Here is a 27,474-nt window from a genome sequence, read left to right on the forward strand (position 1 = left end):
CTAGTCCTGTCTTGTACATCTGTTGCTCTAAATAGATGACTTTCATTTGTCTCTGATTTTTATGGATTGCAGTCAGGAAACACGATTTGACTAATGTCTCCTGTCTCATACAAAGATAATGCTAAGGGAGTATCTATTTTTTTGGTTGTGTTTTAAAGGGCTGCAGATGCCATGTGGAGTAGTTAATACTGTGTGTTTATCATTGTCAAAGAACTTGTATCCTCAAATGGATTCTCTTCTCCCGTACTCAAACGTGCCATCAAAGGATCGTTAGAAATGATAGGTGTTGAAATAGATCATCCTGATAGGTGTTGAAATAGATGATCCTGATAGACCTTTTTATATTTCAATTAAAAATTGTGCTGTGCATTGTTTTTGTTTTTTTTTTTTTTTAAAGCAGATTTCTAATTGGGCATAACAGCCCTCCAGTTTGAAAAATAATTACTGTTGGATCAAACTTTTTGTGTCTGTTATCAAGTTATCTATCAAAGAAAATAAGATGAACATTTAAAAGGTTCAGATCAAAGGCAACTGATTTAGCTACACTGGAGGCTCCCATCTTTTAATTTAAAATGTATCTATGACTAACTGATTACCTCTCACATTTTTTAAAAAAATATTGGCATCTTGCTAAAGTATGTAGTGACCTCACTTCTAGCTGAGTTGTGTAGGTTTCACTGCAGGCACACTGAAAGCATTATATGATATTCCTGTAACCTTTTGAGGCAAGATATGTGTTTAGTGTATTAATGAGCTGGTTGAAGTGATGTACAGTAATTTCATCCATGGGTAAAAACAGATGTGAAAGATTCTGTTTTAATATTTAATCAAGCTCAAAGCCTCTGTTGGCTTGTTTAAGTTGACCTGACAGCATTATACCTGGAAACACTTTGAATTAAACCCTGAGTGCTTGACCTTGTTCAAACAGTTGTAATTTAATAAGGCTGCTGTCTTTGTGGAGATAGTGCAGCTAATGGGCAAATCTTTTCTTGGCTAGGATTGCATTTTATTGCAGTGGAAAACCTTGGTATCTGCTCTTAAAAAGATGTTAATCAGATGAAGTAATAAAAATGAAATAAAGAGCAAAAGAAGTTTTGTATGAGAGTTGCTAGTCCTAGATTATAGTTTAAAAGGGAATTCTAGAAGATATCTGCTTTATTTGAATGTCTTCAGCGTTCTTTTATTACATGTTTCAGGCAGTTGCTGTGCTGTAGCTCATCTCTTGCCAGAATTTTTCTTAGGGTTAGGAAGCTCTCCTTCTAGAGTGGTGTACATTGGTTTGGACTCAGTAAAGTCAGAGCTTGCATTGGTTTAAGGTAAATGGAATACTTTTTCAAGTTTTTGTTTGGTTATTGTTGGTATTTGTGTGGTGCTTTGTTTTGCCTCTTCCCCTGCTTGTGCCTGCAACAGTATTTCTTTGGCATGTTTTTAAACAGAATGGGCCAGGGAGAGGAGGCGGGGAAAAAAAGGCTTCAATGTTTGTGAACAAGTGTCACTGTATCAGCTAAAATTTTGTGAAAAGAGGTGGCAATGAAGTAGAAGAAATATAAACTGTGAGTATCAAGGTAGGTTCCAGCATAGTGTCTGAGGTCTAAATGAAGTAGGCTTTGTAGTACCAAGACAGGGGAGCAGTTCTTATTAATTAAATGTAGTCACAAAGCTGGGAATGAAATGAGAGAAAAACATCAGGATCCATATCTCCCTAATTCCATGTGTGTATTCAAAGACTTAATAAAATTGTTATATTTCCTAAAGATTGGCTGTGCAGAGCTGCACTGCTGTTAAAATTTGCCATTGGATTTGACAGTTTGACTGTCTGGTTTACCAAGGTTAAGCTTGTGTTTTAGTAATCCCAGAAACTCTGTATTTTAAATAACGATACCAAAATCAGAATTAGTTTGAAACAATTTTTACTCTGAAATATAGCTACCCTTAAAACACTTAGTGTTGTAAAATATTGTCTGTTTGTTGCTAAAGAGTATTAATGTAGCTTGAAAGTACATGTTAAACAAGGACTGCATCTGCTTACAAGAAAGCTTCCACATGCTGTAACAAATGTGCCTCACTATGCCAAACAAAACAATAATTCATTAAAATCCCTTTTTCTCATTCTATCAAAATATAACTTTTATAGCTTAAATGTGATAGAATTTCTATTGGTGTAGGTTATTATATTACAGCTTTCTTCATATTCCTAGGATGCAGTTGATAAACATGATACGTATGGATGCATGCATTCAACACTTCTGTTCTAGAATCAAGCAACGGATCAGGGTAAGCTTGCAAGCATTATAAGAATTACAGTAACACTGACTGATGCCTCAGAGTGGATCCAACACATGGTCTTTTCTTCAGTCATCATTTTTTTGCAAAGGCATTAAAGGAGATAACTGTTCAGACCTTGCTGAAGGTAGTTGTTGCTGGTCTTTGACTTATGTGGGTGAAGAAAGGGAAACAAATTCTAAAATAAGTGTTCTTTCACCTACTAGTTACTCATTTTATTGACACCTTATCTTTAGGGATTTTAATTGTTTCTATATTTTGAGAGCTTGATCGTGATTTGTCAAGCTCAAGAAACATTGAGATTGCTTCTCTGATCTGTCATCACTGTTTTGTGCAGTAGCCTGTTTCTTCTTCTGTTTCTTCCAAAGCTTGTGTTTCTACTAAAACTGCAGCTCAAGTACAGACATCAGTGACAGAAAGTGCCTGTCAGCAGTATGTTAGTATTAGAAACCTCTGGCAAGACTTCAGCTGCATTCTGTGCTTTTGTGGATCTTCAGATTCTGCTTTGGCTCTAGAAATGTTAGCTAGCAGCATTTTGGCACTTCACTGTTGCATGGTTTTACCCTGGAAGGCCGATGATGTGGTGCCTTTCACCTCCAGAGGACTACTGGAATATAGTTCAGGCCCTTTACTGTGGGAGGTTATCTTGGCTGCTTGCAGGCTTATGTAAATGACAGGGAGCCTCGGTCCAGTTCTTTAAGAGCAGGTGTCCACTTCAGGCTTAATCAGGGTAATTTCATGGTCTTGTAAGTTTCAACAGTCTGGGCTATTGATTCCCTGTGCAAAGGACATATGTGAAGGTAATGCCCTTTAACATAGTCATTCCTGGTTTCATTTCTTAGAATGTATCTGAAGCCACCTGATAAACACACTTGAGGAAACTCCATGTGCTGTACTTGCTGTATGTGCTAAATATACATTTCCCAGGCCTATTGCAGTGATACCATAGCAAGCTGGCAGGTTTCTTCTGTTGTCTCATTTTCTTGGTAGGACCTGGGACCTTGCAGGTAACTGTCTGTGAATTGCTGCTTCAGTCATGTGGACAGATGTGGCTGCTTCTAAGACCCCAGAGGTAGCAACTAATTTTGCTAATAGGACAGAGACTTCAGCTCAGGCTTACTTGATTTGGATGTGATTGAACCACCACCCCATTTTTCCCACAAGCAGGAGGAAAAAACCTTGTAATTTCAGTGTTGTGGCAGATTGACAGGTTTTTATGGATGGAATCTGTCTATTTCTATGCTTCTTTCAGTAGTGCTAGTTTATTCTGAAATACATCCATCTTGGATACACACTGCTGGAATGGGTAGAGATGCTTAAGCTGAGTCTGGTCCAATATACAGAAGTAGTGGTGGTATTGGAGCGACAATTCCACTGAGGGGGAAAATGGTACACTTGGTACATTTGTTAAGGATATCTGCTTGCTGATTTACTTTCTGCTTTCCTACATTAAAAAAAAAAAAAAAAAAAGCAGTTGTAGTTACTTTGCAGCTGCAGTCAGTGTCAGTCAGACATACTTTGTCCATTTTCCCTCAGTGAAGTTGAACTTAATGGCCAGATCACGCAGTTAACTTCTACTCAAGCAAAAATGACAAGTAGGTTTTATGAAAATTGAGAGTAGAAAGTAGATGTCTTTTGAAGCATTACTGCTGAAAGAGAAGGGAGGACAGCTCTATCTTCATCTTTGTGTTTGGTATTTCACATAATGGTAGAAATAGTAGCCAGATAAAGAATTAATATATGATACTGCATTATATGTGGCACCTGTTCCTTCTTGGTAAGATGGAGATATGGAGATCCAGGGTAAATAGCAAGGAGGAAGAATACTGAGGTTCTAAGTGTGAGCATGAGAGATATATTTTGAGAATTTGGAGCTGAGGAGGTAGTGAAGATAGATAATCCAATCAGAAGCTGATTTCACTAGATGTGTTGTGCTGAGGAATGAACTATTAATAAATATCCAAGATTCTAGGTTAAGTTAATGTTTCTTAGTGCAAAACGAAGTACTTTCAAAATCTCATGGGTTTAAGGGCTGTTTCATAGCTAGAATAAAGAGAGAAATCTTGAGTGTTGTTTTTCTGCTTTTATAGCAACAGAAACAGATTTCACCATCTTGTTTAAAGGATCTACATGTTCCATGCAATTAGCTTGCCAAGGTAGCCAGACATAATGAGGAACAATGCTTTCATTTCTTTGGTGTGATGTTTCTGGCCTTTCTGACCTCTTCTCTCTCCCATCTTGTTCCCATTACACAAAACTGGTTTCAAACCACACATTTTTTCTGTTTGTGTACCTTAATGAAAGATGCAATACAGCTAGGAATTGCTTGATTTTATTTAATAAGATGATTGTGGAGACAAATTTAGGCCCTTTTACCCTTGTATTTTTATGCAGGGCTCTTTGAATTCAGTCTGTCTGTAGCAACAATAACAACAAAATAGACAGCCCAGTGAGTGGGTTTTGCTTTGGTTGCACTGTTTGGCATGTATTTGTAAGAGACTAAGCTGGAATCTCTTGTATATACAACTGCCCACATCCTCCTAGATCTTGTGTAATACAAGTACAAATTGTTATTCTTGCTTGAGAAGTGTACGGTGAGATTTTTGATTTGCAGGCTCTCAAGAAGTTATAGACTTGTAGTGAGAGTGGTATGCTTTCCAGTGGTTGGGATGAAAATGTTTTAAATTTACATATGTAGTACATATGTAGGATTTACATATGTAGCTTAGAGAAATGCCTTTGAATTATTTTGTTGCTTCTCTATTTAATTTGCCTTCCTAAAAAATCAATGCATACATAGGTAATTAAACCAGAAATCAGACTAGGTTAGTTTCCTCAGTAGGAGGTGCAAATAATTTTACAACCTGTTTGTCATGACTACAGCTTTATTTTCTAAAGGTGCCAGCAATTAGCTGTGTTGATTTAGCTGTATGTTTGGTATCAATAGCTCGCTCTGTGCCTACAGAGCGATCAGTGTCACAGTGAGTGCTGTGTGCTAGGATCTATCTAGCATAGCTCTGTAACACCAAGCCCAGGGGGGACTAGCAGCACGAGCAGCAGCTTGCTTTTGACAGCAGAATGTCCTTGTTGCTATTGATTAGATTGTTCAGTGAAGTGAAAAAACATTGATCCAGCTTTAAACTGGTAGTTATATGATAATCCTGGAGATGAATGAGTATCAAGTGGAGTATTGCTGGGGGGAGGTGGCATGGGGGGAATCCAATACTGGTTTTCTTGTGTAACTAATAATAGGCTAATAAAACTTAAAAAAAAATGTTTCATTATTTAGATCTACAGTAAATTAAATGCAACTAATAAATATGAACCAGAGCTTTCTGCACAACAGATGTTAACAGCTGTAAAATGACATACTTTACCTCTCTCTAATTTCCCAAATCCCTGTTCACTACTGCTCTCTAGTCTGGGCACTGGGAGTAATGCTGATATTTTCACTGGTGGAGGGTTGGGGCTTTGCTCTTGCAGTTTTTTGGTGTCTGATTAGTGCTTATTTTTGGCACTGAGCTGCTCTGAAATGACATCTTTGGGAGCGAAAGTCAGTTTGTGTTTAGGTCCCATCTCATCCTCCTGTTACATCCAACGCTATCTGTATCATGTTACTTTTTCTTTGGAAAGCTAACTTATTACTGTTTTTTTCTTTTCCTTCCTGAAATGAAGACTTTTGGATGATTGTGGGGTGGAATATTAGTTTTGAGCTGGATCTCCTAACACTTGGTCTTCTAATTCTCAGATATTATCAATCTAACATGGATGAATGAGATGGCAGTGCTGGTGTTAATGTTTTCTGTGATTTGAGTCTGCTTTGATTTTTGCACTCAAATATTTCATATGGGTTCTTCTTATACAGCTCCCTTAAGGAATGAGAAAGGCATCTTGAATACAGGGTGGAAGGGTCTTCTTCCCCAGGCATTATTATAAATGCCACTGTGTGCTGCTTAGCCAGTGTTTTGGGATCAGTAATGGAGAATGGCAGCACCTCCCTGTTCCTGGCTATGAGTGTTCTGGTGCCTGCTCAACCTGGGATCCAGTATGACTTAGATTTGAGGGGTGACAGCATCTCAAAATGTTGTGTTTGCAGCAGTGAGCTCTTTAATCCTTGTTTACCACTATGTCTCACCCATTTTTAGGGTTGTGGTACTAGGGTTAAGGGGCTTTTTTTCTTGCACTGTGTACTCGTTTTCTACTCTGTGAAGATACAGTGGCACACACTTTGAGGAAGGCGTCACACAAAGATCCTGTGTGGAGATTTCAGTTTCTTTGTTCGGTGTGGTCTACAGGGCCATCTTCAGATATATGCAGCAACTATAACTTAGTTTGAGAAATCATATTGGCAGAGCAGTCTGCAGGTCAGACTTTAAGAAATGCCAAAATTCATCCTCCTCCTCTGTACACTGTGGTTGTTGATTTGGGAATGGGGGTTGCTTCAGGGCATAACACGTCCAAACTCTGCCCTACAAGAACATTGCAGTCTTGGATTTTCAGCATTATAACTTGCTTTGGGCAGATCATGTTAATTAGAGATAATGATACTAAGCTTATGGAGGCAAAAGTGGTTTCAATATCATTCCTGTTCTACAAAACATTATTTCCCTTTTTCCTCTTGATGTATTTCTCTACTGCTCTTTTATCTTAGCTATGAGATGTAATAGTCGTTCAGGAAGGTTAATGTTGACAGAGAAACTTCTCCTGCCACCTCACCATTACCCTTAAATTTACTACAAAAGCATGGATGATCTTGTCTTACGTTTACCTTCAGTCTTGCTTTATACATCTTGTGATCAGATAATTATGTTCTTAATTGAGAAACTTGAAGTGGCAAATAAATTTAAGTGCTTTGCTGCAGTTGTCCTCAGTATCAAAATTGTTCTGACATTGCAACAGAACTTGGTTGCAGCAGTTGCCTCCTTCACCTTACATGCAGAATTCAAGTGTATGCACCTGTGTGAAATACACATTTTCCCTTTCTCCTGCCTCCATGCTAATATGGATATAAACCTGTTTATTTGCTGAAGTTCTGTATTTTGTTGCTCCAGCACATTTTGTTGTATGTAGTTGGGGAATTTAGGGGGCTATTACATTAGAATTAATTGGGTGTAAGTTAAGCCTGGACATTCACAGAAGTTATTCAGCTGCTTTATTTCTAGTGTCATTAAATATTGTAACTTTTGATTTGTGGTTAAGTTAGTTAGATGGCAGTGGTAAGCATCTGCAGTTCTGCCATGCAGTTTCTTTTGCAGAGCTACAATTGAAGAACTACAGGGAATTAGGCTTAAAAACTGTTTGGAAGGCAGAAAACTATGCAAAAGACTTCAGTTATTTAAATTATTTCTTATGATTTTCCTTCCTAGAGGGGAGATGGGTAGAGTATTTAGAATGAAATAGAGATGCACTTTAACTTTCAACATAAATTACATGTACATTGTAATGTAAATGTATGGACAAATCCTTTTTTATAACCCAGTATTTTCAGAAGGTGCTTTCATGCAATGGGGAGGTGCACATTAGATCTGCATACTGTTTTAAAAAGATAGTTTCAAGGACAAATGTGTTTTCAAAAGTATGTTTAATGGGCTTAAGATTGTACACATTTATGGTGTGCAGAAATGCTCTTTCTAGCATTAGTTACTTCATTTGCTCAAGTAGTATAAGATCAGCTTGAGTATTTTTGTTGACATAAATTAAGTATGCAGAGATTGGTTGCTGTAGGAAACAAATGCTGGATGGTTTTGGAGTCTGGGACCATATTTTCAGGATACTGGAAAATTCCCTTTTCCCCTGCTGTGGTCAAAAGAGAAATTTGGTATTCCAGGTGTCTTCCCTGGCCCTCCATCACATGACCAGATATTTTTATCATTTTTTTCTTTGTACTACACAGTCTGTACAGTTTTTATGTGTACCTAATAGGCATTACAAGTAAGTTAAAGGGTTTGGTTGCCAGGTGATCACTTCTCAAACTGAAATAATATGAAAACATCTCCTTAAATTCTTCCTCATAAAGCTGAATGAGCAGAAGGGTCAGTTTGAAAAGTTGTTAAAATTTTTTTGAGGTAAAACAAGGTTGTATAGTCTAAAACTGTGTGCTAGTTGGTGGGTGTGTTGTCTTAACAGTAGAATTGGTCTAGGATTACTTTAAAATACTAACTGATATCTAGGGCAAATAGTGAAATTCTTTCAGAGAAGTTATACTTGATGTAATCTCTGAGGAGCTCCAGTATAGATGAGTGCATGTTGCTTAATTCTGCTAAGTCTGCATGGAATGAAGACTGACAATGACTTTTAAATTGCTTTATATTGTGTGTGTTCCAGAAACTTCACTTCAACATTTGCTGCACAGTCCTCTCACTTTTGTCTCCATTGTACTTGGGAGTTTGGGGTGGGAAGAAGTTTCCATGTCTCTGTAAACTTAGTCTTTAAGCTGAAAAGTTCTTGATGGAACCACTGCTGAGAATGAATCAGTACTAATCTATTATGTTACTTTCTCTGAGCTGGCACCTTTCGATGACAAGTGTGCTGTAGGCTTCTCTCCTTTTTCCCCTCGTGTCATTTGGGGGATATGTGTCTATGCTGACTTTGACACAGCGATTCTCTGTGCAGAACTGAAGACCAGCTGCATATTCAGCCTCAGTTCTAAGGGATAGGGCCAGAGCTCCCAAGTGCTGGGTTCTCTTCAGTGGTATTTAAATGTTGTGGGAAGAGCAATGAACTATCCTTAAGGTTTGAGGTTTTTAAAATGGTGATGTTTTAATCAGCTATCCAAAGACAGTGTGAAAGGGGGAAAATTACAGATCCAAAACAGAAACTGAAGCTCTTCATTGAATTATTATTCTAGCAGCTGTTTGTAGCTTTATGCAGATGCTTTCAATTAAATGTGACTTAGGAAAGCTGTAAAAATGTCCCAGTACGTTGTTCAGAATTGTAGTGGAAATAAATTTCAAGTGGGGGAATGTGGGATTAACAAATGCAGTAAGAGATTTATGCCCGTGTATAAACAAAAGTTGCAACATGGCTCTGACATCTTATGCAACTCTGTCAGGTGGTACCATTGTGATTTGTCTGCTGGTAGGTTGTGACTTTTACTTCTGTTTGGCTTCAGAGATTTTAGGCTTTTAGAGAATGTGCTTGTGATGGTTGATACAAGGATTTATGCTTGAGAAAATCATGAGGCTGCCCAGAGATTATTGAACCTCCATCCTTGTCAGTGTTCAGGACTCCGATATTGATTTGCTGTGTTTCCCTGTTGTCTGACTTGACATCAATTTATGTTTTTACACTGAATTTATCTCCTTTTATGGTGTGTCCAGAGAAGATTCAGCAGAGGTGTTCTGGGGAAAAGTCATTTATCTTAAGGTTTCCAGGAGTGTGTATAGGTTTGTGTGGAGAATACCTTTTCCCTCAGCTGATGACTTTAGTATTCCATTATACTTTCATTCCACCTTTCCCCTCCAAGCAGATCCTCTAGAGGATGCTGGTCAGCAGACCATGAAGATGCTCAGCAGGCTGGAGCATCTCTCCTTTGAAGACAGGATGAGAGAGTTGGGCTTGTTGCACCTGCAGAAGAAAAGGCTCCAGGGAGAATGTATAGAACCTTCCAGGACCTGAAAGGCCTACGGGAAATGTGTGTAGTGATAGGACAAGGGGTCATGACTTTGAATTGAAAGGGTTAAGAGCAGGTTCAACTGAAATGGTTAAGAGTAAGGTTTAGATTAGCTACTAGAAAGAAATCTTTACTGTGAGGGTGGTGAAGAACTGGAACAGGTTGCCCAGTGAAGCTGGGGATATCCCATCCCTGTGAGTTTTCAAGATCAGGTTGAATGTGGCTTTGAGCAAGGTGGTCTAGTGAAACCTGCACACACTCCAGTGGCAGGGGGTTGGAACTTGATCTTTAAGGTCACTACCAGCCCAAACCATTCTATGATTCTGCAAATTCACATGAGTAGGGCAGATGTCTTAGTGGAAGTGTTGATTTTTCCTAAAAGGCAGTGCTGGAGTAGTGACTGTACTGCATGATTAACTATGATTATGGGCAGGGGCATCCTTTCTCCCAGGAAACAGAAGTCTTAAGTTGTAGAAAAATACTCTTGTAATGTCCTTCCCCCTGAAGAAGATAAAATGCAAAAAAAAAGTAAAAAATACTTTACTTCCTTGTGTAACTGTGGGTAGTTACTGTGAAGGAGAGTGTTGTCAGTGCATGAAAGATCTCATAATTAAAGTTTATGTTTTGGGGATGTTACAGTGCTACTTCTTTCTCCTGAGCTTCTGAGACAGAGATGATGTTAGGAAATACTCACAGAATCACAATATTAACAGCAGCTTTTGTTTACAGCTGCTGTTTTCTCCCCTGGTGGTTTATGAGACAGAGATGTTCTTCACCTTGTTTCTAGTGTGGTAAGGGGCATGCTATGTAATCAAGTTATTAGCTCTCATCAGTCTTTTCCAGCACTCTTTGAACAATGAACTTTAGTTCAGTAAATAACTGTCAAACTTAAAATTGTTCTCATATGAATACTCAATCATTGAATTGCAATGACACAATTAAAGGGCATATAAATCTGCAGATTGTGTGGGCTGTCACTGATACAGGATTTGGAAGGACCTTTTAAGAGCCTTTTTCGTAACAGTAGAAATCCCTGACTTTCTAAATCAACACTTTTGTCTGCCTGTATAGTCTTACTGTATCAGAGTGCCTTGGCCATTTGGGGTTTAAATTTGTTATGAGAGGGGCCTACAAGAACAATTAAAAGTACCTTCTCAAGAAAAATTGATTTTTGCCTTTCTTTGTATCTGACTTTCTTTAATATGTAGTTTGAGTTATTAATTTCTTAATAAAGTATTAATTTATTGGCAGGTATTAATTTATTGGCAGGTTGAAAATGTAGATCTGAGACTGTTTTGAAATATAAAAGTGATCTGTGCTTGGTCTGAGTGCTTCTAGATGTATCCCAAACAAGAAATGAACCCATGGCTATTACATTGAGGTTCCTGATCCCAGATAAGTGCCACAGAATAAGTTGTGTGATTTAGGTTTGTTTCTCAAGTTCTATCAAACATAATTTCCAGAAATAGTCTGTAATTTTAAAGAAATAAGAAAGATTAGAGTGAGAAGTTAGTTTCAGTTGCTTGATTCATGTATTTTGGCTTTTAAGCTTTGCTGTGTTTTCAGTAATAAAGTTATACAGAGGAGTTGTGTGATATTAATACTTTCCCCTTCCTTTCCCCCCTCTTTTTCCTACTGTCGTCATGTTTTGTCACTGTCAAGTGTAGATTTATTCAAGTGTAGATTTATTTCTCATTCAAACTGTTGTTTTTGTTGGCAGGAGCTACAAGCAAGTCTGTGAAATTATGTAATGTCTGAAAAGTTATGTTCATGATTAATTAGCCTATCACAAAACTATTTTAGTGTGTGTGGAATAACTAGATCATATTTTTTATTTATTTGCCAGGGGTAGAAGGCACTCTGGTCAGATCAAGGAACTTCAGAGTGCTTTGTATTAACTAATTCTATGCATAACCTGTTTACCTTTGGAACATGAAATGTATATCTTTTTTATTGGTCACTTAATGTGGACTTTTTTTTTTAAGGAAACGAGCTTGGGCTGCAGGTATTCCTTTTTTCCCAAATTGTAAACTTTATAGCTGTTTGTTTAAAACTGAACACCCTTTAAATGGCATACTCAAAGAAAATTTGCCAGAAGTTAAAAAACAGGGTAATGATATGTTATTTCTGAACTGTATGGACATGAATGGCACAGCTCTCATGGCAGTGGAGTCAAGATCTCAAGCAGAATTTAAAGTCTGGAGTCTTTCTCTATTATTTATGCTGCATGGCTTTCTCTTTGCTTCCCCCCCACCAAAAAAAAAAAAAAAAAGGTATCCCAGTGGAGTTAGGTTATGATCTGAAAATTCAAAGGTATAGATATTGACCCTTTCAGATGTTGATTTATTTGTTAAGATTTCTTGCTAGTAATGAAGACCTCTAGGTTTTATTGTAAGCATCAAAATAGAGAGAAAAGGTGTCTTCTGTAGTTTGGGCTATAGAGAGGTCTTAATAGCCTGTTACTGAAGTGATCATATTTTAGACAAGTAGTTTTCAAAACTTTTCCTGTCCTCTTTAAAACTTCTGATTTGCATCACTGAAGTGCAATTTCACAAATCCTTGCTTTTTGGAAATTTGAAGGAGATACTGTGCCCATCCTAAGTGTAATTACTCATTTAAACCAGCTTTGCAGTTAAAAAATACCATATATAATTTTTTGTTTTCACTAAGTTGACAACATTCTTTCTTATGGTGCAAGTGTAAATGCTTAGTTGTAAGTATTTTAAATACAGAAAGTTAAGGCACGAACAAACAAGAGCTGTAAATAATTATTTTATTTAGACTATTAAGAAATAGTGGTATAGTCAATCTTTTGGCTGTGTTTCAGGATCCGCTATCTAATTGGTGCTTCAGAGTGGTTAAGGGAGGTACTTTGCTCATAGGAGCCTGTATGGGAGCCTGAAATATGTACTCTGTAGGGATCAGAATTGCAGGCTTCATTGCAAGGATCAGATTTTTGTTGTATTTATCTGTTGGTGCTAAAACAGCTGAATAGTGCATGCACAAACTGAAAAAGTGAAATATAAAACTGAGTTGTTTACTTGTCTCTTGGTTTTACAGGCTAATCCAGTCCAAAATACTTTTCAGTGAGTTATACTGGGTAGCTCTTGTCATGCTGCTTGTCCATTTCCATTGAGTTACTGTATTTTCTCCTGTGTGTGAGGGAAGAGGCAAGGGAAACATCTTTGCACAGAAAACTTTGTCATGAAGTGGATTCCTGGTGTGTTTTAATGAATGTCTTGTCCCAACCATGCTCTGCACTCATTTGGAATTAAATGAAAAGTGTTTTTGTAGTTCCACTGCACAAGAAAATTTGCAGTGGAAGTAGTTTGAGTATTATTAGTGAGAGTTTTACTTTAATGGCCAGGGCCCTTGTGTGTGGATGATGCTTGTAGGTACAGGTTATTCCATTGGTTAGTTCTTCTACTGCATGGAAGCAAACAGGAACTGCTTCCTGTCAGAGGTGAAAGGAGGTTGATTCTAAAATACTTCAATTTCAAACTTGGGTATGGTTCAAGAGTGCTCTTAGATGGATTTGCTAAGTGATAATTTCTTAATTCATTCTTTCCTTTGGTTTTACCTTTTTGTTGTAGTTCTTGTCTGGGACCAAGCTTATCACCTTCTGTAGGCTATTGCTGTTTTTGAAGCAGAGCGTAACTACCTTTGAAGCCCTGTTTAAAAATCCCTCACGAAATTACAGTTAACAAGCTGCTGACTTAATGAACTTTGTTGTGACCTTTCTCCTGTCCTTTTTGCACAAATGCTGATGCTAGAATTCGTATCTTTTCCCTGGGGAACAGGGCAATTTAATATTATTGGTAGGACAGAGAATGGCCTCGTGGGCTTGGTAGACTTTAATACTTGGAAATAGTGTAGAAGAAAAATTGGAACCTGTGCTTGAGAGCCTCACTGGATTTGTTTCTAAAAGCCACACGATACAAGTTGCTGCAATATATTTTTTTAATTTCTCCTCCTCCCCCACAGTCGCCCAGCTTAAATGTAATTCTTAAGGCAAATTTTAAACCTTTTTCCTTCAAGAGCCTTTCATTTAATTTTATATAATAGGCCTACTTGAAAGCCTTTCTAAGAAAAACTGGTCTTCTGTGAAATGTTTACTGGCTTTGTTCTGAGCTGTTCAAGCTCTGGTTTACATCACATGGCTAGTTAGTGCTTTATTATATTTTGAGGGAGTTTATTTTACTCTATCTGTAACATGATTTACAGTAATTGGGTTTTTAATTATGAAATTAAAATTATGTTTTTTGATTTGGGGGGTTGTGATTTCTTGATAGTATGTTACTATTGAACATGATCTATACTTAGCAGGGACTGACAAAGCAATCTGTGTCATTTATTGTAAGTGCCAGCCTCTTAGGTAACTCCCTGGGGTACAGGGCTACTGTGCCTATTCACCTTTATTATCCTCTGCCATGGATTTCAGCACATGATCAAGCAAAAAACTGCTGCTCTCCCAAGTCTTGTGTATAATGCACTGTGTATGTCCATTACAGAGCTGGCAGATTTTCAATGGCTTTGTGTCTTGGGCAATGGCTTGTAAAGGTAAATTTCTGCAAGTGATTTCAGTGTCTTGGCTGTTGAATAAGCTGCCTTTCTTCTCTCAAGGATAATGTTCAGTTCCTGTCAGGGGAAAAAAAAATGAAGCTGTTTGCATTTAATCAGCTGTTTGTCCACATCCTCTTGTTTCAGAAAGGAGACCAGGAATTACTTCATTGCTAAAAGAATGAAATAAATAAGTAGATTTTCATGATAAATGAAAAATAGATAAATAAGTAGATTTTCATGACTCGTATTACTCAGCAGCTCACCTGGTAGAGAAGTATCTTAGTGCCAGTGTTTTTTACTAGATAGAAACCAGTGACTAAAAACCAAATGGTCAATGGCCAAGCTGCTGCCACTTGTTGCCTCTAAGACTATGAATTTAGCCAAGTCATTTTTCTACTACTTGGGCCTTGGTAAGAGAAGTGGCTGTGTTATTTAGAGTGATGTAATTTATACTGCATTTACGCTTGAAATAATTGAGCAGAAAGGATGCTCAATATATACATGTTATATAGTTATATACATGAGTTAAATACTAAATGCTTTTTTTGTTGAAAAACCCAAAGTGTATACAACAAAACTGAAATGTATGTGCTCTCTATTTAAAGCTTCTATTTCCTAATCGTATCAGTGGAAGAAATCTAAAAAATAATTCTCTTGTAATCTCTGGTTCTGGAATTTGTGGCCATAATAATTTTGCTTTGGTCCTGTTTTTCCCTTATATGAGGTAACTAGGCAGGATATGTCTTGACTTTGTGCCGAAATTAATCTACTTCATCTTGGAGTAGAACTGCTTGTTTTATTTAGAATTTCATTTTAAACACTAGCCCAGTTTCAAAAAGCCCTGCTTCTGTATTTAGTATACTGCTATTGAAATCTAGATTGTGCTGACAGTAAATTTGCCCCAAAGAGTAAACTAGATAAAATATGCATATGATCAATTTAATATGCAATTAAACATTTTCCCTGAGCAATTAGCATCAAGACAACTAATAATTATCCTGTGCCACGCTGCAAACATTATACGCATTTATGTAAGATGACTTTGGTAATAAGTTATGGATAAAAATATTCATATATACAAACATCTGAGTAAACATAATATCATAGCAATGAAGCATGAGCTTTTCATACTGGAGTTTATTTAATCTGTGCAAAAACAGTACATTTCCCCAGAGAATATAAAAGTTGACATGGCCATGGGATCAAGGTCTGTGAATTGCACTACAGCTTACCTTGTGGTTACCTGCATCACCTGCTCCATTCTAGTTGCAGTGCAGTAAAAGATAAAATTTGGAGTTGGAAAATGCAATCCCATTTGAACAATTGTATATACATGTGACAAAAAACAGTGGATACCATGTTTGGAAGTCTCCTAAGTATATGAAGAAACTAAAATAAAGAAGACATTGTGGAAATTAGCACGTGATGAGCAGGATTATTGAAAGCTAGATACATCATGCACTTTACCTCTGATTGAATACCTAGAAGTGTACTTGGAGGTGAGACTTGAAGGACATCCTTTTTATTATAAAGAGTGTGTGGCAAATAACAAATGTGTGCTGCTCTTAAGATACTTAGATGGATTTAAAGAATTGAGTTTTGAAGGAGTTGGAAACTGTAAAAACTCATTACTTAGGAGAAAAAAATATGAGCTACAAAAAATGTGAAAAGGTGTCACTTGGAAAATGTGGCATTCTTCCACTAGTGGTAGGTATGTAAGGAGTAACACAGCTTATGGATAATCTGCTTGGTTGGATCTGTGGTAGTGATTTCACTTGGTTTGTGGAAGTCAATGGACTACTTGGAGAGGGAATGAAGAAAAGCAAGCCTGTTGTTGGTACACTTGAGGTTGCTTTGTGTGCCAGATTGAAGAGCGTAATTTAACAAACACAGGCATACAAACAAAAAAGTCTTTTAGCCAAAAACTGATATCAAGATATTTAGATTTTGAACCAGTTGCTGGTCTCATAGTAGGCAAGTAAGGGAGCAGAAAGGATGAAGTTTGGAATTAAAAAATGTTGGAGCCCATTTAATTTTAAGTGCTGTTTCAGTATCTTTTCAGTGAGTCTGAAGACAGAAGTTGCCTACATCTTAGGTGTCAAGAAAATGGAACAGAGTTATATTTATGTAAAGTCTAAGTTAGAAATGTGTTTCAGATGAATTTCCTGAGTGTACCTTGCAGAAGGTGAAAGAAGGGGTCAAACCCAATTGTAGTTGAATGTGGAGTTGCCTATGTGCAGTACCAATGTTGCATGATCTGTTCAGTTTCATCTGTTTGATAGAGACAACTTAGGTGTGTATTCCTGAAGGAACTACATTGCCACAGGTGTTAATAACACAGCTAAAAAGTGTTAAAATAACTTTTGCCCCTTAGTCTTTTGGCTTCAAAACCATTGAAGATAGACTTTGAAGAAGGCTCAAGACTGCTTGGCCCAGGGTTATGTTTACACAATGTAGGTAATGGTCATCAGAATTGCAGGAAGATGGGAACAGAAGACTGCAGTGTATATAGGAGGTATTTACAGCTTGAGCTGTTGATAAACCTGGTAAGCAAAAGTACCTCACAGTGTCAGGTTCTGTAGCTGGGCTCTGATCTCAGATTAGAGAATGCATAAAAGGGAATTTGAGGATTACCTTCTTCATATACCAGTTATAATAACAGCCTTGGCTCAACTTCTTATTTAAAAACACTCTTACTATTATAATGGAAAGGTGAATATGTTTTTCAATTGTTTAGTCCCAGGTGCAGGACCAAAGCAGGAAATTACAAATTAAAGAGCAAATTCATTCCCATTCAGGAGGGAAAAGCTGGCTTTCTTCTATAATGCTACCACAGTATGCTGTTACTGACTAGGGCAGAGTTTTATTTTATTTATAGTAGCTCTTATAGGATGATGTCTTGGGTTTGTGCTGGAAATGATGTTGACAATGCAGGGATAGTTCTGGTTTTTGCTGAGCAGTGCTTACACAGAGTCAAGGCATCTTCTGCTTCTCACACATCCCCACCAGTGAGGAGGCTTGAAGTGCTCAAGAACCCTGGGGGTTATCTAGGCAGGGCAGCTGATCCCAGCTGACCAAAGAGATGTTCCATACCATAAAATATTATGCTCAGTGTATAAAGTGGGAGCAAGAAGAAGACAGTGAGGGACACCAACACAGGGTGATGGTGTTTGTCTTCCCAAGTAACTGTTGGATGTGAAGGGGCCCTGCTCTCCTGGCAGTGGCTGAACGCCTGCCTGCCCATGGGCACTGGTGCCTCGATTCCTTGGTGTGCTTTGCTTGTGTATGTGGCTTTTGCTTTGGCTATTAAACTGTCTTTATCTCAGCCCATGACTTTTCCACTTCTACTATTCTGATTCTCTCCCTATCCCCATGTGGGGGTAATGAGTGAGCAGCTGTGTGGATCTTAGTTTCCAGCTGGGGTTAAACCGTGGCACATAGAAATTAATGCAAGATCACAGAAGGGATGCAGTTTAAATAAGTAAAGTATCAGAGATTGTTGACAGAAACAGTAGCAGGGCCTGCACATATCCAAGGGTTGTTTTTAGATGGACTTTAGTAATTCTGGACTATAGTTGAATCTGACTATAGCTGGAAAGCTTCCCTTCTGTAAGTGTAGAGACTTTATTCTGTTGAAAATGAAAGCTGAGCCTCCAGAGGACCAGGACACTTAGCTGTATTTTTGAGCTGCTGCTTTGCACCTTTCTGTAGATGTTTTCTGTGCTTGCTTTGGGTGGTGGTTTTTCAACAGAAAATGAAATTTTAATATTTTCTGTGCCTATAAACTACAAATGAAACATGAATGCAGGTTGGCTTATGCACAGCTAATTAAGTCTAAGCTAATCTAATACTACTCTTGCAGTTGATAGCTTTGGGGCATGTGAATCCAGGAGGACAGGAAGGGTTTTAAATTTACTCTTTTTGCATAGTTCTAGGTATCTCTGATTGTTGCCTTGTATATCACAATGCTCCTGGAGAGATATCCTTTCAGAGTACAGGAGGGGGAGGTGTGAGCAGAGAAAGCCACAAAGCTACTGTGTAGTAAGGAAGTGAATTTTGTACAAAAACAAGGCACAGAGCCCTGCATCCTAGCAGTGATGATAATCTTTGGGGGGAAGAGGAGAAGTTTCAGTCTGTAGCTTTTTGTCAATACACACTGTTTATGCAGTTAGTTGATTTAAAAGTGTAATAAAGAAAGTTCACAGCCTGGTCAGTCCCCTCTTTTTGGAACTGCCCTTGTACTGGCCTTTGTGCTCTTTGAATGCATAAGTGCTACATTAAGGTTCGTAGCAGGTGTAATTTTTCCACACTTCTGCCTGTCAGGATGTGTTTACCATCATTTGAAGTAGTGTGTATTGTTTGCCATGCTTTCCAGGCCTGCAGGACTAATATGGGAACTACTGGATAGTTAGCAAGTTGTTTTAAAAATTTGGAATTTAGTTTAACTTATAGTTCCTGAAACATGATGATTTCCTTTTTCAGATATGGAAAGTAAACTGTTTTGTACACATACAGAATGGATGCAGGAAAGGGATTGCAGCTGAAAGTGCTCACAGAACCTCATCTTGTCTGGAACCAAGAGCAGCTGCTTCAGTAGATGATACAGAAATCAGTACCTGTTGCTGATAAAGCTTTTGCTTTTCAATATTAATACTTTAAAAAACAGTATTTAGAGATGCTTCTGTTAGGATTTCAGAGACTTCTTTTTTCCAAACCATGGTAAAAACAAAAAAGAAAAAAAAAGTGCAGATAGCCCTTGAAGGTACTTTGTGAAAATGTAGGCATTGTGAGAAAGCCAGCTTGCTGCTTCTGTCCTTCCTAAGGCTGGAAATAGGCTGGGACCAGGGTAGTGGATCTGTATTGGAGGTCATGGCAGCTTCACTTTTCAGTAAAATTTGCCCCTCTCTCCTGGTAACCCTGTAATTACTTACATGCTGTTTCTGTTCATAGGGTAACAGAGATCTAGTGTTGGGGTATCATGCATAAGGATGTGTTTTCCAGCAGGTAGTCAGGTGATGTTGAGGTGGTTCTGAAAAGGTGTGGAGAGGCAGTTGCAAATGGGAACAGCTGAGGTTTCTGGTTTGCTAGTGAAATTTCTTGGGAGTGTGTGTGAAACTTTTAATTTCTTTTAATGTGTGTATAACACTTAATGAGATAGCACTTAAGACTGTAATTGTGTGTACACAGCTAATGCCTAACAGTTTTCAGACAATCTGTTTAAAACCTCAGAGTGCTATAGCAATGCAAATAGGAATGTGCTTGCTTTGAGTGGGATTTATAGTTTTGGGTAACTTTGCATACTCAAAACTAAGTAGAAGTAAAATAAGTAAAATAAAACTTTTCAGGACCTAATGTGACTTCTTTGGGGATGGGATGTTAGAACATAGGGAATGCTTTAAGAATTTAATGGTAACTATAAATATAATAAAATAAGCATATAAATTCCACAAGCACAGAAACTACATAGGAAAAAAAATTGGTTTGGGCCTTAGTTCTGGGACAAGTTTTGGCATAAGGTAACAGAAGTCCAGCTGAATTTTTACCAAGGATTGATTTTGTGCAGGGGAAAAGCCTGTTAGTTTCTCAGAATAGATAATTGTGAGTCATTAAAATAAACAAAATAATATACTGGTTGCACAAATGACTTTCAAGTCTATGCTTAAACATGGACACTGCACTAGTTTAACTAAATGCTAGCACTCTGTTGTTGTTTCTGAATTAGAGATGATATGAAAGGTGTCCTTGCCCATGGCAGGGCAATTGGAATTAGATTTTTATTCTTTCTAACCTAAATCGTTCTGTGATTATTTATTTTTTGTGAACCAGTCAGAATGCAGAATTTGTAAAGACTGTAAGCAGTAAGGATCGTGGGTCCTTAATGTTTCACAATGTGTAAACTATGTCAAATAGTTAAAATGCTTTGGGGTTTTTTGGGGGCTCTAGGATGTTTTTTTTCCAGTTGGATCAATTACAAAACACTTATTGAAGGCACTAAACAAATATTTTAAATTTTTAGTCTTTATCTGTAGCACAAACTTTTATTAAACGTGGTTTTTATTCTTGTGTTCTTTATATATATGTGAAATAATGAAGCTATAAACAAAATTTAGTGTACACATTCATGTATTTTTAGAGAAAACTGTTTCAAGTGGTAGAATAATCACAATCACTTATTGTTTGGAATAATTTTGAAATGATAAATGTTGTAAAATTGGATTTTGGTGGTGTTTTTTGGTGATACAATATTGTCATACAGTGCATGGTTTTAACACTATTTAGAGGATTGATGGACTGCAGTTGTTCTATGTATGATGTTTTGAGGGATTGATTGACTATGGCAGTTGAATGTATGATGCTTAAATAAGTGCGGTTCAATTTCTACTTGGAAAGTAAAATAAAAATCCAAGCTGTTTACAGGTGCTGAGTTGATGGTCTGTTATTGCTCCATGGTGTGTCTATCTTAATTTTTTTGAAATCCAGTTTCCTGACTGCTCTTTGTGAAACTTCAGTTTCTGAATGCGTGTTGGCATAAGGGATGAATTTTCTGTAAATTTGCTCTTACTGCAATTGGGAATACAGTTATTAGAACAAGGCTGTCTGTTGAATTTGAATGTTCAGTTTCTAGTAACCCAGCAAACTAAATTGTTTTGCAAGTTGTCATTTACCTTATTCACAGAATTAAAAGGATGAAAAATTCTTCTCAGCTTATTAGTTCTGTTGAAGCAATAGTATGTTACTGGGTAAGAGTTATTCAGACCTCCCTTGTGTGACAGAGCAGAGACCATACTCCTAAAGCTTTTGTAATGCAAATATTAATATTAAATATTAACACCAAAAGTATTACTGCCTCTTCTGGTACAAAATACTGCAGTGTTGAATAACTGACTTGAACAGAACTCATTCTGTAAGAGATGAAATGGAATTAACCTTCCTGAAGACTGATCATTGTTTTTCAGAAGATATGTGGTGGCTATATTTTAGAAGATAAACTACTGATTAGAAAAATAGATTAATTTCTCTTAGAATTCCCTTTGATTAAGGTAGGAGTTGCATTGCTGTTTGGACTACATTCTGCTGCTGCTAATCAACAGCTAAAAAATTGCACTAGCCCCCCCCCAAAATTAACCCCAAACGCCCTTAGTTTATGCTAATTGAGACAGTTGTGAGCCAGAACTAATACTACCAATATGAATTCAGGCTTGCTTTGACTGTGCAAGCTAAAGCAAATTGAAATGATGTCTTGTTTACTGTGCTGACAGGAGTGTGTGTGTATTCATAACTTTCAGTAGTTGAGGGAACAGACCCTGTAATACAGTTATGAATGTAAATGGCTTCTAACAATATAGTGGAGCCTGTAAGCTTCTTGGAAACTTGTATATGAGGTGATAGGATTTGCAAGCTCTTTGTGATTAGTTTTGGTATGGGAACATCAGTCTTTGTAGCCCTGAACTGCCAACAACCTTTGTCCTTTATTTTACCTTCAGAAAAAAAAAGGGGGGGGGATGGGGTGGGGTCATGTTTGAAATAGGGAAGTAAATGAATGTTGGCTAATGGCCATGTCTTTTCCTAGAGCAAAAAAAAAATCTTGGAAAGATAGATGAGATTGTGGACCTGGATTTGAATGATATGTGAAGCTTTGTAAATTATTTATCAGCACAAGCCTTTTTGAAATGGCTAAAGCACTGTTACATCGAAGGGAAAGAGAATGGTATGGTTGCCAAGATGAGATTTTTACTGGATTCTGCTAAAAGAATAATCTGTCTTTTAAAATTGTCTGTATTAAGCTTTAAGTAGTAGTTAAGAAATGTCCACACAATGCTGCAAAATCTGTTTGAATAGCTCTGGACCCTTTTTCTACTGCTGATTATTAGCATAGTTTATATATTTAGGTTTTTTTGTTAGTATCCTTTTGCTCCAGTGACATATCTGATGAAAGCAAAATTATGGGAAAGATCTGTTGAATTTTATCTGACTGGCAAGAATAGTAACTAAATAATTCTTTTTTACTTTATTTATATTTACATTGTTTTTATCAAGTGAAAAGTCCTGCAAGTAACTGGTTATAACTCTTTCCACCTATAGAACTACAGATCTCGTTCAATGTCATCCTTCCAAAACTGACAACACCAATAATGCTTCTTTTTGAAGCACGACCATTTTTGAAAGCTGTTTTATAACTTAAACAGTTGTTTTTATCCAAGTAGCAATTTCGTATTTCAGCAAACCGTATAATCCATAATGGAGACCTCAGTGAGACAAAAGACTGCAGATGACATTTGTTCCTATTGGTTATAAGGTGGTTACAGCAGTTCCCTTTTGTAGATGATGGAAGAGAACACACATCTCCTTACTTATGAAAAGTTCAGCTCTGTTTATCTTTCATGTATATTCTTTGAGGTATACAAGTATGCCAGTACTTCAGTAATCGGATTGTGAAGAGTTGAACAGTGAGCAGACCTGCTAAGGACTAAATTTTCAGAAAAAAGTGTGGTGCCTTGGGGTATGTTTATATGGAAGTATGTTTGTGTGCTCCTCTTCTGTGGCTAGGACAAACTTGCCTTCCTGTTGTCAGCATTCTTCATGCTGATCATAAAGCTTAATAACATAAAAGTAGTTTCAATATTTCTGTGTTATATTGTGTTGAGATATAAGGGCACATCACCATGGAACTAATTCTTTCAGAAGAATACCCTTAAAAACAAGCATTCCCCACTTCTCAGATCTGTAATGGAATACAGATTTATAGGTCAGGCGAAGATAGGCTGCCAGCTTTCGAAGTATTGTAGCATAAAAGGGAAATAGAAAATGAAGGTAAAGCAAATAAATGATTGCTTTGATATGTTAAACTAACAGCATTGCATACCTGAATCTGGAAGCTGCGAATTAGTGAAAGAAAGCATTTGAATCTGAGTCATTGTGATATTCTGTGCTAGAATGTACTCTGTTATTTGACTATCCCATTTGGGAGAAATAGTTGCATATAATTTTATTTGTTACAGACCTGTTTACAGATACTTGCATGTAGTCATTAATACATTAATATTTTGGATGTTGCAGGTTAGTGTTTTCTTTAGAGCTCTAAAATGTAAAGCAGAAACTGTATAATAAATATTCTCTGATACAGCTTGTCATGTAATTGTTAAGGAAGTTGGGAAGTAAATTTGTATCAATTCTGAAGTAATTCTGTGAAGCATTCTGTGTATTGCTTCTAGACATGGAAAGGTTTGCGTGTTTTTTATTATGACTGTCTATCAAAGCTGATGGGACTCATCAGACTGGCATGAATGACCCTTGATCTGTAAAATCCAGTGCTTTTACCCTAAAATGGTGGTTTCAGAGGGGGGTATAAGTTGTATTGAATTTCAAAGTAATAAAGTATGTCTTGAATTTGAGTTTTTGCCTTGTGTAAAGGAACTATATTAATCTGTAATAAAGACTAGTTTACATCTTGATCTTTGAACACTGTTGCGTTTGAAGAACAAGCGATTGTATTCTGGAGTTGCAATTGTGTGCAAGAATAGTGTCCCAAGTTCTAATTTTTCCTTGTTTTTGTTAACACTACTCTTGTATTGGAGGCATTTACATGGATTAATACACAGGGTGGCTTATTACGGGCCAACTTGAAGTTTATGAAGTATGTTAAGATGAAAACTTTGTTACAAAGTTAGTAAAGTGGACATTTGCCTTGCCAATTAGTATGTGGTACAGCAAAATACCAAGTAAAAGCCTTGGAGGCTGGTGGGTTTTGGTTTGGGTTTTTTTGTTAGCTAACTGTCTGTTTATTTTTAAATCTAGCCACGAGCTGATCCCATCCCAATATGTAGCTTTTGCTTGGGAACGAAAGAATCAAATCGTGAAAAAAAACCAGAAGAGCTCTTGTCTTGTGCAGATTGTGGCAGCAGTGGTAAGTTGGCTGGATTTACAAGTACTAGAAATGTTTGTTTTAGTATGTCTTTTAAAAAATATTTTAAACTTGTGAACCTTATCTTCTCTTTGAACAAACATAAATCAAGAACTGAAACCAGGGGGACAGAAGAATTTGTTGTTTTTCTTGGTTGGTTTGTTGGTTTTGTTCTTGTTTGGTTTTTTAAAACTAGAATTTTGTCATCTTTGTAATTGGGATAATTACAAATAAGAGGTATGAATTCATGTCAAAGTATAGATCTGCTGAGTAAATTAAGAGGGGGAAGCCACACTTTCACCTTCCACAATACAAGAATTCAGTTATTGTTTGGGATTTATGTTGGCTCTGAAAACTCAGTTTCACATTGTGACATCAAATGATCAAGAATTTTGCTCGCACAGATTTGCAACATTTCGGAAGCTGAGGAATAATCATAGTAATAAAGACTATGTAGCAGCCTTTGCTGCTGCACATCTTGTGTATCCAGTTCATTTTTTTATAAAACGATTGTGTGAATAATGTTTTAGGTAACATACCACATGAGGTGGGCAGATGGTTACTTGTCAGGCACAAGATAATGACACTACTGATTGCATGTACCTTTCTCCTGTGTGTTGCAGCAGCTCTTGCAGACTCTGTGGCTGTTCCTAATGCAGGTGCTTCTCTTCTCTGTGGTGACCAGTGCTGGGGCCTGAGGCAACAGCCTGAACTTGTGTCAGGGGAGGTCTAGGAAAACCTTCACCCAGAGGGTGGTTGTGCACTAGAACAGGCTCCCCAGGGCGCTGGTCACTGCACCAAGGCTGACAAAGCTCAAGAAGCATTTGGACAATGCTCTCAAGGCACATGGTGTGACTATTGGGGATGCCCTGTGAAGGGCCAGGAGTTGGACTTGATGATCCTTTTAGGTCCCTTCCAGCTCTGGATATTCTGTGGTTCTGTGCATCTGGAGTCCATGAGTATCATCATTTTGTAGGTATGCTGACGGTAGCTATGGCAGTTCTCAGGACAGGCTACATCAGTACTTGAGTAAAAACAAAACAGTATGGATAAAAACATGTTTTCAGTTAATCAGGATATGTTGTTGATTGTCTCCTTCTCAATTATCACCCTGATCGTTGCTTTGTATTTTAGCCAGTGTATTTTTTAGTATATTTTAGCCAGTTATTACACGCTGAAATAAGAAAATTACTTTTTAAACCCAGTATGCAACAGCAAACCTCATAAATTTTAAATTGTCTTCCTTTAGTGGTTTATAGATCTCTGGTATTTTCAAATCTGTTTTCTGATATTTGCAAAATTAATACTTGGTTAGACTCTGGTGCACAGAGTTTACATTTATCAGGTGAGCTTAGATATCAGCGACTCTTCTGTTGTGTAATAATTCCCTGGTGGGTCTTAAGACACTTCAGAACTGAAAGTCTTGACTTTCATGGATCAGCTTCTATTTGAATTAACACCGATACATTCTCTCTGCCTCATTAAGACTAAATTATCTTTAATTAGTTCCTCAGATGGATCAGATATAAGGAATGAAATGGTGAGACTGCCAATCAGTTTGCTGGATGGTTAAACTTTAACTACTGATGCCTAACTAAAATAAAAACCAATTTCAGTGCAATTTATAAATAACAAAACTTCACTCAAGTGGAGTTTTATTGTAATTGGATTTGTAATTTTGCACATTGCAGTGTATCTCAAAGCTAGTCTTGCTGTCTAACAAATAGAAAAGAAATTGCATGTTGTGCACAGCAAGCAAATTGTTCAGTTGATCAGAGATTAAATTGCAGTGCCCACTACTGGCATGCCTGTTTTCCCTTTTTGTTTTTGTGTCAAGTCGCTTTTGTCTTTTCAGGTAGTGCCTCTGCATTCTGAGAGCAGAAACTAGCTGGATAACTAGCTGCACATTTTCGTGGTATTTGGGAGGAAAAATATTTGGGTAGTAGAAATGAAGTGCACTGCTATGTCAGTTGGCACAGACAATTTTCTCAAGAAGTAAGATGAGGGATGTCAGATGTGAGAAAACAAATCCCATTACAGAAGCAGTCATAGTTCCTATTGGTTTTGGTTGGGTTTTGTGCTTTTTTTTTTTTTCTCTCCTCTCCTGCTTTTTCCCTCTCTTGATTTTGAAAAATCAATACACTTGAGAACTAGAATCAAACTCTGCTTCTATTTTTCAGACAAGATGTGTAGAAGCAATTAAAGATTGATGCTACTGACAGATTTTTATAAGGGTTTGAAGTTGTAGAATGAGGAGGGAAAAAATTGAGTGACTGGAGCATTATAATAAATGTTTTTTAAAAGGGGCAAAAATAGCAAAAAGTAGAATACCTATGGGTATCCTCCTTTCCAATTGTATGTTATCCTGGGGAAGCAAGAGGGTTACTAATCAAAGATGGGTAGAGAAGGCTGGAGAGCAGAGCAACAGACACTGGACTCAGGTCAGAAGGAATAGGGACAGAAAATATTTGGAAAGAACTGGGCAGAGATTGCTTTCTAAACGAAATTTAGGATATGGTTTAGTAATAATGGAATATAGAAATTGTTTTAATTATTGTTGTCTGTATAAGGATATTGGTTAGTTGGATAAAATGAACTGCTAAGAAACCTGCAGGTAGAAAAAAACCTGGTACATCCCCAGGACAGGTGCACTGACCATCTCTGCTCGTAGCTAAAGTCTCCCTAAATAATAATGACACTTTCTACCTAAAAGACCATCAGACACAAGTTGAGGGGTTTTCTGGGGGGGAATTATCTTATACAGTAGTTCCCAGCATTTGTGTTTAAAATAACTGGAGATATTAGCATAACTAATTTAGCACTGCGTTTAATTGTAGTCACTGATCTAATGCCTGTTCTTTTAAAAGACTAGCTTTTTCATCAAATCCTTTAATGAATAAAAAAGGCTCAGCTTTTGTGAGGAAGACAAAATTGTGCCGGTTTAAGAAATTGCCTTCAATCACAAAGGAATGAGACCCTCACTTTTAACTTCCTGGTCTCACCTATTTCTGCCAGTGTATCACAAATCTTAACCATTTCTAACATGGATGAACGAATTTTGAAGTGTTTCATTTTAAAGTAGGCCTGTATATATTGCTGGTGAAATTTTCCAGCT

The 27,474-nt window shown here is 37.2% G+C and overlaps 1 protein-coding gene across 4 annotated transcripts in view; it reads left to right on the top strand.

The window, feature by feature from the left end:
- The window catches only part of KAT6B (lysine acetyltransferase 6B), a 109,539-nt gene that overhangs the window by 29,057 nt on the left and 53,008 nt on the right, over positions 1-27,474 (top strand). For all 4 annotated transcript variants that reach the window (XM_053948947.1, XM_053948949.1, XM_053948950.1 and 1 more), the window contains exon 3: positions 24,254-24,362. In XM_053948947.1, the coding sequence (XP_053804922.1) occupies positions 24,254-24,362 (109 nt within the window). The remainder of the gene's footprint in view (positions 1-24,253; positions 24,363-27,474) is intronic.

The sequence above is a fragment of the Vidua chalybeata genome, chromosome 8 (assembly GCF_026979565.1).
Source record: "Vidua chalybeata isolate OUT-0048 chromosome 8, bVidCha1 merged haplotype, whole genome shotgun sequence".
NCBI lineage: Eukaryota > Metazoa > Chordata > Aves > Passeriformes > Viduidae > Vidua > Vidua chalybeata.